At 41.6% G+C, this 11798-nt stretch overlaps 1 protein-coding gene across 1 annotated transcript; it reads right to left on the bottom strand.

The window, feature by feature from the left end:
- Nucleotides 1–1214: 1214 nt before the first annotated feature.
- Nucleotides 1215–9428, bottom strand: osbpl7 (oxysterol binding protein-like 7). The gene is made up of 22 exons (XM_041067190.1): nt 9297–9428; nt 8397–8540; nt 8242–8295; nt 8044–8157; nt 7804–7962; nt 7570–7693; nt 7361–7479; nt 7172–7261; nt 6932–6955; nt 5543–5693; nt 5229–5335; nt 4954–5122; nt 4668–4814; nt 4451–4587; nt 4117–4254; nt 3711–3774; nt 3501–3579; nt 2904–3048; nt 2626–2776; nt 2180–2306; nt 1968–2090; nt 1215–1590 (listed from the first exon to the last, which is right to left on the bottom strand). The coding sequence occupies exons 1-22, from the start codon at nt 9426–9428 to the stop codon at nt 1482–1484; spliced, it is 2607 nt and encodes an 868-aa protein (XP_040923124.1). The 3' UTR covers nt 1215–1481.
- Nucleotides 9429–11798: the final 2370 nt, after the last annotated feature.

The following is an 11798-nucleotide window of genomic DNA, read 5'->3' on the forward strand; positions in this document are numbered from 1 at the left end:
GTATAAATACAGTATTTACATGTTTCCAACCAGCTGGATATTATTTTCACTATTAATGACATAAAAATACAGTATAATATCTTTTCTCCTCTTTTAAATATCTGTCTATACTGAGTGGTGTTAAGTGTTATTTTTAGTTACATGTTCAAAAAAACAAACAAACAGCATCACATCAAAGCCATGATATAAAGTCGTGATAGGCAGCCATGCTGTAAATATACTGTGTCCACAGTCGGATCAGCCTGGACGGGTTATTTCTGCCCCCATTTATAATCATTTGACTTAACACAAAGTTGGTCAAACACAAATTTATTTAGGCATATGCACCATTCACAGAGAAAACAACACAACATCTGCCCTAAACCTGCAATAACTGACTTGGTCTCCTTCTTTGGATAATCAAAAGAGTGTTTTAGTCATTTTAAGCAAAAAAACTTCCTGGTTCAAAAAAAACAAACAAAAAACAAACAGCTGATTATTTGATAATCAAAATAATTAAAGCCCTTCCACAGGCTCCTGAGGGAAACATCTGGCTCTTTAGCTGCTAAACGCTCCACTAATGTTCACCAGCTAATCTCTAACTGTGTCTGTCTGCTGTTCGCTGCTGAGCAGGTGGTGTACAGTGTGTTTTTAGAGCTTTTTCTCTGAAAACAGCTGCTGCGGCTGAAAACAACACCAAACATTAAAGTTGTGGTCTACACAGCTAAACAATGAGCTGAAGGTCAACACAGAGCTCCGTGGAGCCGAGGGGAGCCGCAGAGCGGAGCTTTACGGTGCTTTATTAGTGCATATGCCCTAATAAATCTGCCTTAAACCAAATCACCACAAACCAGCTGCCCCCACCACGACGGCGCTGGGGACAGTTGGTGATCCAGGCCTGACTGTAGCAGCGACTTCAGTGCATTTACACAGTCAAACAGCTGTACTCATTATAAACATCAGGCCGTCAGCTGGTTGAGAGGAGGACATGATGTGACTGAATGTTAGCATACAATACACTAATATTACAGGTCTCTTACTAACCCGACAGAAGAAATGTGTCACAGCTTTAAAAGAGTTTTTACTTCAAGTCATTTGTTCGTTTCAGGCTCTGCTGAGTGTGCGTCACATGCTGTGTTTTCAGCAAAAAACAACGTGAAATTCTCAAAAGTATAAACAGATATATGTCGAGTGACGTTATCTAAAAAAATAAAATGCATTAGAAAATTAATCTTAATGAGAAGGTTGTTTCTACATATTTTGATATGTAATGAATTCTGGGTAACTCGACAGGCGACTTTCTGAGACTGTCAGGTGCGGAGGGTTCCCATGAGCCAGTCACGGGCGCACAGAGAAAATAAGAAGAGCTCAGCAGCACAATCTCCACTCTGCACGTTTCTCAGAGCGGTTCATATATGCTGCTCAAATATCCACCACTGGCATTTTTCAATCTCTCGCTCATGCGTTTTTGTCTGCTGTTTGCTCGTCGCTGCCGTCTCACATCACCACAGAGTTATGTTTTCAATATTAGCAAAGCCTGGATTCTCTCTGAGCTTCCAGTAAGTCCCGTTTGTCAACCACACATCCCGTCCACAGGAATCTTTGTCTTTCCTCAAAGAAAAAAAGAAAACCATCATTTGAAAACTCTACAAAATTTCAGTGGGAAAACCTGAGAACAGAGAGATTTTCTATGATATCCCAAAAACATCTAGAATGCTATATATATATATATATATATATATATATATATATATATATATATATATATATATATATATATATATATATATATATTAAAAACAATTCTGAGGGAACATTTTTGTTTTCAGCTGAACCAGCACATCCAATGGGTCTTTAACATGTATCTGTATGAGAATGTGAACACACTGAGAAATGGGGAAATGTACTAAATATTACAAAAGCATTAAACAGATGATACTGGACATGAATTGTTCTTCAACCTTCTAAAAGCAGGACTACAAACTTACTTGAAAAAACGTGGAACATGCTCTTCACCCCGTTTGCCGAGCTCTTTCCTCCGCTCCCTCTGAATTTCCTCTATCTCATCTTTCTTTCTGTCTGCTTCCTCCACCTTTCCCTCCTCCAGCATTCTAGATAAAAAGGTTGCAGAAGAATTTAATGGATGAAAAAGTGACATCAGCCTTAATAAATTACACATGACATGTCCAGCTCTGCCCACCTTTGGTCTGGGCGCAGGCGGCTGTCTGTAGGAGGCAGGAGAGGCTTCAGTTCCGGGGTGAGTTCATTCAGCTCCATGGCGAAGGTGGAGAAGCCATAGTACAGCAGGTAATCCTTTGGCTGGGGATCTGTGGGGTGACGGAGGACTCTCAAGTGAGCTGCTGCACAAACGTGACGCTTGGATTTGTGCTGATTAGTGGTTTTGGCAACAGGACTGTTTGATCGTTTCACTTCACTTGCACTTAAACCTTCGACGTCTAAAGCAGAATCTCTGCAATCAGCCTAATTACATCGACACGTGACACAGGGGACTCAGAAAGCTGGATCATTAAAGAAGGATAAAAAGACGAAGAACGGTCTGATCTCGTTTAAGTCGACTGAAAAACCTCAAAGACAAACTCAAGAGTGAAACGTCCAAAGCTTTGTTTTGGATGTTCGTGGACTCACTCGGCTTCCAGACACATTTTGGAGTCGGCAGAGTGTCACAGAAGATGCCTTCGTGCCACAGACCTCCAAACCGGTGAATGACACTCCCACTTTGGTCCAGCACTGTGCCCTGCACCTCGTTCTTGTTTGTCTCTGAACCCCAGTAACGAGACTACGACAAAATAAAAATTTGTGAAGAATAAAGTTACTTGCAAACCAAATTAGAAGAGAACGGAGAAGAAACATTGGAACTTCCAGGGGCCATTTAAGTGTTACCACCATGTAAACGTCTCATTCACCTTGACAAACGTAATCTTGCAGGTGCAGACATTGCTTTTGAGGTTTCGGATGGTGACCTCCCCGTAATGCTCCAGGTAGCGCTGCTGGCTGAAGACGTTATGGATGCAGGTCACTACTTTGTTCCACTCGTAGTGGTCTCCATACCTGCACAAACCACCAAAATTTGGCAAATTTAGTTTGTACTGAAAAAAAAACTTAATCAACCGACAAAACAATCAACAATTCCAAAACAAAAACTTAAATTCATTATTCTAGTATTAACACTCTTTAGGATTGTTTTCTGTGCAGTGCAAAACAAACATAAAAACACCTTCACTGTGCATTAGTTATAAAATCTCATGGTTATTTACACCCAGACAAATGCAGCAGCACAACAACATATGTACAGATGGTTGAAAGTTTGTCTTGTCTGTGGTTCCTGAATGATGCTGATCATGGTGATACTCATAGAAAGTGTGTCATGTCTCAATGCTCCAAACCAAAGTATGATTCTCAGTCACACATAATCGTTAGTGTCACGCGTCATCACACACAGACACGGCCATAAATCTGCAAACACAGACTGTGCCTGGTGAAAATAAAGTTAGACTGTTTACCTTGAAAGAGTCACATTAACCATTCCCGTTGGCAGAATCTCCAGTGACTTCCCCCAGAATTTGTTTTTCCATCTCTGGTCTGTTGAGCGATAAAAACAAAGCGCTGATGACTATATATAATACATGCATGTCCAGTGGCAGCTTTTCAAACACGTTCTACAATCAGAAGACAGAAACACATATGATTACGACCGTGACCCAACACGTTACCTTGCCAAAAGGAGAAGTTCTCTGAGTCTGCGTGGCAGGCAGAGATGGGAGGATGGTGACAGACCTGGGACAGAAAAAGAGGAGTGGTAATGTGCCCTACAAATAAATACTCTTATTATTGTTGTTGTTATTATTCTCATTATTATTAAAATGTGCCTAAAGTAATGCACTGCTTTGCTGACGTTTTTCATAACGTGATTAGTTACCGCAGTTTTCTAAAGCAATAAATCACTCTGTGTGGACTCGTGTAGCTCTGCGAGTAATTCATCTTCATTTAGCAAGAGAGGATTATGGCAGATAATGTCTTTTCCCATTTCATTTCAAAAATGGCCTGTCCATACGGACGTGAGACAAACACCATGCTGTGTAATACATTTTCTGCTGGACGAAGTCCTTCCTTGGATACCTGCTCACTGATGAGGCAGAAGCCCCGGTCCTCTCTGATGCACTCGTAGGTCTCACCCAGCACCGGGTTAAAGGGCTTGTAGCGGTTTCTGAACGTCGCGGTGGAGTAACCAGAGATAGCAAAGGCAGCAATGTAAACCTGCAAGAGATAAAATACTGAACATTAAAGGATCACTTCAATTTTTTTTGATGCAAAAAGTTTTTTTTGATGCTCAGTTTGCTCTGCCCAGGTCAGGTATTTTCAGGTCCATACACAATATTTTTGTACAAACATTTGTCCTTTCCTGACACTGTTTCCCATCTGTCTTCTGGTAACAGTGTTTGGACGGCCTTACCATCCTCTGGTAGGGGTCCGGAGTGTTGTTGGCAGTGTCCAGCAGCTCACTGTACTCCAGCTCCTCACACAGCCTCTGCAGCAGGTTGACAGGCTCATTGAGAGCAGCAGGCATGGACACTCGAGCCAAGTCTTTACCTGAGGAGAAAGAGAGAGCGTTAGAAAACTGCCACTTGTTGGAGGTCACTTCTAAGTAAACGCACAGTCCGGGTCCTTGCCTATGTTGTTGTAGAGGATAGCCATGAGGCCCACGTGGCTGTTGTCGGGACAGTGAGCAGGTAGAGTCGTTCGACGTCCGGTGCTCTTGGGAACAACACTGTTAGGGGTCCTGGAGATGCTAGCACGGTACTTGCGGGTGGCTGATGCTGTAATGTTGGTGAAAATAATTCATATTAATCATTTATAGCTGAGATTGGTCTCTTTCTGTTCAGGCACTAACAAGAAGAAGAAGGTCCAGGTAACATGTCACTGCATGGATGAATATACTCGTATACATGTACCCACCATGTCCTTCCTCTGGCTCCGAGTTGGTGGTGCTCCCATCACTAAGTCCTGATTCTTCAGACACCTCAGAGGAACTGCCACAAAGGATGTCATCGCTGGCGTCAAAATACTCCGCAGCTGAATCTGCCACTGAAGGAGGCCTGTGGGATGAATGCCTCGCTGCCGCAGGCTAACGAGGAAGGAAGAGAAAGGAGGAGCAAAGAAAACCAGACATCAAAAACCACATGGGGATGTGTGCCAGAGAATCCAGATGACAGGCGCAGCGTGAACCTTACCTCAGCTAATGTGTTAGACTGGTGGATGGTGTTAGATTCCCAGACTTCTTGCAGCTTCTGCCTCTCCTGAGACAGAGTCTCGTGAACAGACTTCAGGGACGTTAGCACTGGAGGGGAATAAGAAGACAGAGAAGAGTCAGGGGAAATCTGGATGCAAATTCAACAGATGTCAACATTTTTCTTTTCTGCATCCCTGTGGATTTCTTTCTTTGCTTGCATCTGATTTTGATCATCTACCTCCACCACCATCTCCCTCCAATGTCCTGAGCCCTGAGCTCATGTGAACACTGAGTATGTATATCTGTCTCTCTGACCTCGTAGTGACATGGCGCAGATGTCCTGCTGGATTTTCTTGCCCTCAGGTGATAGGACAGTAGGAGGAGACAGCTGAGAATAGACATAGTCGGGGATAGAGGGAACTGATGCGCCGAGGTGAGATGAGTTGCTCAGGTGACTGGAGGAAAGCTGTGAGGTGAACAGAAGACGACAGAAAATGGTTGATTTATTAGTTAATTTCACAGTTTCCCTTGTTATCTGTCACTCTGGGTATGAAAGGGCAAAAATTCAAGTGTCACAGTTGTGTTTAATTATCCAACACAGGCCATTTTAATCCCCATTAGCTTAGGACTGGGGTGGACTGAGTGTCTGCAGCCATGCTAGCAGCTCTGTGATGCTGTGGTGCTAATGCGCTAATTAAAGAGCTTTACAGGTGCTTATAGGCAGGCAGAACCTGGCTAGCTGTTTGACCCTGTTTCCAGTCTTTGTGCTAATCACATGTTGGCTGTAGCTTCACAGTTGTCACACTTAAACATGAGAGTGGCATCAATCCTCTCATTTATCTCTTGGAATTAAAACGAATATGAATTTCCCAAAATGTCAAATTATTCCTTTACCACAAAGCGTTCTGTACTGACAATAAATGATGCGAGGTGTGCACCTCTCTTCAGTTTCACCTTAAAAATATGATTTTTCAAACAAACCATTACAATGTGCCAGAACTCAGGCTCAGTGAAACCCAGGTACAGTTTTGTTTTATTGCTGTTTGCTTTGTGTGGTGTTCTTTTTTTTTGTGTGCCCCAGATTATCTTGGTGAAAGAAACAAAAGCAAATTAAGTAAAAAGGAACAGATTCATCATTAAGGTAATAATTATTTAGTTTTGTGCTTTTTCCAAATTGACAGGTCAGAATCAGTGCAGAGAGGAAGGTCTGTGCAGTGTAGTGCAGCCCTGCAGGTTTTCTGTCCTACCAGCTTCTTAACTGTGTTCATTTTGGTGTTTCATGTTTAATGAAAATCAGGTTCTGTTTGCTCGGTAGGAATGAAAACCTTCTGGTTGACTGGCTGACAGGAGACAGAACAGGAATCAAAACCACTGATCTAGCGTCTAAACTAAATACAGGTTTACTTGATTGATCTATTAATTTACTCACTATACAATTAAATTAAAATTCAGAATCATTTCATTGCTTTGCTCTGTGGGAAAAACAAAATGCTCTGATATATAAATATGTTTTGGATGGATCACACACACAAAGACTTCATTCAGAACAAACATGACATTTACCATTTCGACCTGAAAGAAAAGTCAGTGTTTATACAGTCACCATTCATTTCCAGGATGGAAATCTACGACAGTGTGTAAATGGAAAACAGTGACAGTTTTTATGAATCAACTTGTTTTGTGTTCTGCCCGTTGGTGACTCACCGATTTAGAAATCCCACGAATAGGCTTTGGATTAGAGAAAGGCCCCAAAATGTTACTGGAGAGTTGGGATGTCAAATACTTAAACCCATTATGTTAAAAGAATTACCAGGATTAAGACCAATCAGTATTTCAAATCAACTTAAACCACTTAATCATGTCAAACGAATGTGCAAATCAAAGTAAAACAATATCATTCAGCCTACAGAGTAATAGACAGAGTAGGTTACAGACCATTCTTACCATTCCCAGAGCCTCCACTCTGGACAGTGTGCGAGAGTGGCCCCATATCTTCCCCGACTTTGGCTTCTTCGGCTTCTCTAGCGAGAGATTCTGTAAGAAAATGGAGAAAACAAGAATATTACCATAAATACCGAGAAGTGATTCGGTCCTGCTGTTAAATTAACAGTAACAAACCCATCAGCCATCTACCTGTATGCTGATGATCCGCTGCAGGTCTCCGTTAGTGAAAGCCTGGCCCACCTCCAGCGCCTGCAGCCTCTGGATTAGGCGGTTTAGCTCAGAAAGGTCCAAATGGCATCGGTTCAACTCTGCAAGAAACCATAAGAGGTGCAATCAGTCCCTACATTTCACTGAGTAAACGGTCAGATAAAGGGTTACTGTGGATATATGACTATTACCTTGAGAACAGACGTCTTGGCCGTGACTTTGCTGCAGCCAGGCAGAAACTTTGCTGTTGACGGCAGTGTTAGCCGAGGGCGGCACTCCTGACGCTCCAGCTGAATCTGCCACCACTGCGGAGCCCTGCTATCGTGAATACACAGGGAACAGGAGTTAATCTGAGACTCACTGTGATTCACTGGTACAGACTGATGTGCACAGGTTTGTGACTTCACTGTTCATCTGATAGTCACCAAATCTCCATTTCTCTGAGCGTTTCCAGCCGCAGGGACGTGGGACAGAGTCTGGCTGAAGCCGCTGTGAACGTGAGCGTGAGCTGCCTCGTTCTTCTTGAACATGCGGTGGGCTTGCAGCTTGGTTACCCAGATGTAGAAGAGTTCATGGCTCTTTGCCTTGGTGAGAAAAGAAAAGTCACATACTGCTTTTGTCTTTTTCATCTGAACGCTCACAACTTATCTGATAATTACGTTTACCTTCACGTGATAGAGGATGTCCCCTGCATCCAAGTCAATGCGGTTTGATTTCTTATTTATCGACATTACAGCAAGGCTGACGTCTAGAGAGCCCTGGACTCGTCCCCTGGAGACCTTAAGGGAAAAAAAAGCTTTGCTTGCATGTTTTCAAATCTAATGGGTGAAAAATCCTGTCATTAAAATGTAATATTTACTTACATCTTGTTGATTTTTGGAGTAGCGCAAGATCCCGGCTTCCAACACAAAGTATCGCTGAGACAGAAAGCGAGCATCATCGTTTCAGAAACTGAACTTTATTTATAAAGTCAGCATCTTCATGGCAAATATGATGTCAGACGGGGTGGATTTCTCACCTTGTGCCAGCCTTTAAGGGGCCACTTCCTCCTCTTGAGAAGATATCCTTCACAGATACCCGGGGTCGCCATGTCCTGAGGATTGTCGCCTCCTGAGTGCATGTCTATATGAAGGTCGTCAATCACTTCCCAGTCTTTGATAATCTGTGGACAGCACGAACAGGGAAAAACACTGACTGTACTGATGTCCACAAAAGCACCACAGCAAACGTGACTGTGAAAGATGTGTAAGGTTAAAGTCCCATTTCCTCCTGTTTTCTACTCACTGTGATGAGTCAAGAGTAAAGCTGCAACTAACAATTATATCCTTCAGTCTTTTCAGTCAGTACATTGGTGCTCATTATCCAAATTCAAATTCAATCAGACATGACATAGAGAGGTAGGAAATCATCATATCTGAGAAGCTTTAACCAGGAAACATTAAGAACTTTCGCCTGGAAAATAAGTAAAACCATTAACTGATAACCAAAACAGTGGAAAATTCATTTTCTAACTAATCATTGCAGCCTCACTCAACACAACCAAAATCTTAATGTTATGGCGTCCAGGACTATTTTATTAGTCATTCACTTTTCTAGAAGCTTACAGCTACATAAGCGTTATCAGTCGTCTATTCATTTTGTGGTGTGCAACAATTCTGTTGGTCGATCTGAAGACATTTCAGAATATAATTGTTAGTAGCAGCCTTGTCTTATAAAGGTCACACGGTCTGGGCATGGTTTCATTCATGACAACACAAAGTTAAATCATCATCATGGTCACAATAACACAGACTGACTGAGTGCTGCTGATTTACTGAGGCATCTTTAGCATCTGGATCACTTCTCTCAGTGGTTTCATGAAAAACAACCAACGTGAATCATGATGAAACCCGACGAAAACCTCATTCCTGTGACTCACCTGTCTGGAGTGGCGAGACGACAGAGTGCTACTGCTCCGAGAGTGGGATGATTTGTTCCAGGTAGGCGAGGTCTTCTCCAGGCCGCTCGCCAGCGACTGGCTGCGGTTGAGTGAGGTGCCGTATGAATCCATCTCAGAGACCAGATCTCAGACTTCTGTCGCCGCTGTGATCGGCTGGTTGTTGAGAGAGATCCGCTGCAATCCACCGAAAGACGCCTGTAATGTCAGGATGAGTACGAGAATATGACAGAGCTGTAAAGATCAGCTTAGATTAGCTGATCGACTCACAATCAGCAACTATAAAATAACAAGTGTTTTTATTTTTTCTAGGATTTTATAGACAAAATGATAACTTAGTTAATTATGGAGGTGGACAGATTGTTTACTCGACAGAGAAATTCAACTTTTACTGATATAAAACACAGAAGAGCAGAAAATTACATTTCACAGGTGCTGGAATCTGCCAGCATCTGGTTTGTATTCCTGATAAATGACCTTTGACAGGTGACCCATAATTAAGTTCCATTTCTGTGGAACTCCCAGTGAAAGCTGAGCTCCATGAGCAAGAAACCAAAGTGAAAGTGTTAAAGAGACTCAGCCGAGCAGAAGACGAGATAGGACTCTGTGTAATCCAGTTACCTAACAGAGGTGAGAGCTGAGCTCTCGGTTACATGCCACCTGCATCCAGTACAGTTCCTCCTGGATCCTCATCCAGATCACTCTGGATCTTAGAGTCGCACTTTGGGCCAAATTCAGACACTTCACTTGAAAATATTTGAAATTTTATGCCACTTATTTCTAAATGAATGAAAATAAATTGTTGTTTGTTGTTTTGCTCCCTCCTGTGGACTCGGAGAGAAAATGTTCTGTTTGAAAAGGAATTAAACCCTTTTAATGGTAAAAATATTGATTAATTAGATTAACATTTGGCTCTTTGACCAGTTATACAGTGAAATAACTGAATGAACAAATACGTGTGATGACTGCAGTGCAGGTACAGAAAATATAATGAAATACAAAGTAAAAAACAAAATATAAGAGGAACTAAATCACACAGGACACAGTACGGTCGGCACAAGCTGGTAAAATGGCTGTGAGACACCACGGCCAACACCACCTGCAAGGAGAGGATTACCAACCTCTGCTTAATTGGTTTTTCAAGGGATGTTTTTAGCAACTTGTCACTCGGACATGAAGCAACAAGATCTCGAGTCAGAGAGAAGTGACACAACACAGAGATGCAGACAAACACAGCAGGACGACAGAAAAATCAGAGTACTTTGATGTTACCTATGTAGATGAATCTGAAATGGTAATAATAAGAATAAAAATATCCTTTATTTATATGTATAGAACTTTTAGCACAGTCCAGTAATAAAATAGTATAAATACAGTGCAGTGCTGTGATATCAAGAGGAATCAATTTCTGACCTAGGGAAAAAAAAATCTAGGGACACAACTATTATCAGTTATCAACTAATCAAATAATCATTTTCTCAGGTAACAGATTAATAGTTTGGTCTGCAAAATGTCAGAACACAAAAAAACCTAAAGATATTCAGTTTACTAAGATATGCAGTAAAGAAAATATGAAAATTCACACTCACTTTTAAGGAACCAGAAAAAGTTCCACATTTTTCCTTAAAAAAAAAACTAAAATAATTAATCAAAAATACTGAAATAGTTGCAGATTGATTTTCTGTTTATTTACTGATCACTGCACCTCAAGGGACCCGTGAGACAGTGTTGAGATTTTAGACGTTTAATTTGGGAGTTTGCAAACGTAACTTTTCAAACAAGGAAGTTTGTACATTCAGGTTTTATCAGATGTGACAGAAGCAGTTTGCAGAATCACTGTGAAGATCTAAACTTTCTAACAATGAGAACACAGGTCTCCTCACAGGAGGCACAGTGAGTGGTGCCTTACATCCAAACTGACATCCGTCTAAATCTGGGCAGAACCAGCCTGGCCTGCTCGCTGTTATGTAAGGATGAGAGTAACTGACCTCAGTGATGAGACCATGTGGTGGAAACAGGATGAAGGGATTTGCAGGTTTCTGAGCTTGCTTACTCAAGGAGGAGAACAAAAAATATTCTATGTGTTTAAAAAAAAAAAAATGGTTTTGATCCCACTGGATGGCAACGAAGGTTACGCTTCCATGAGGCTCTAAGTTTTTCAGGAAATGTAGAGAAATCCAAATCCAAATCATCTGAAACAACTTTTAAACTGCAATAAATCTTTCAATGGGCGAAAGATGAACAAAAGATTCTTGGTCAGAATAATATTTTTACACATTTCTGACCCAGAGCCAATGAGATAATATACACACTGATGGATAAGTGACATCATGAGCTCATTACATGGAAATGGATGCCAACAAAACCAGTTTGCCAAAGTCAAGGTAACATTTTGGCAACATGCACCGAACGGCATGACTTTAAATAAAACTTTATTAAATACACACAACGTCTCATTATGATTGTTGGTAATCCCAAATCAGA

Source organism: Toxotes jaculatrix, chromosome 21, assembly GCF_017976425.1.
Source record: "Toxotes jaculatrix isolate fToxJac2 chromosome 21, fToxJac2.pri, whole genome shotgun sequence".
Classification (NCBI taxonomy): domain Eukaryota; kingdom Metazoa; phylum Chordata; class Actinopteri; family Toxotidae; genus Toxotes; species Toxotes jaculatrix.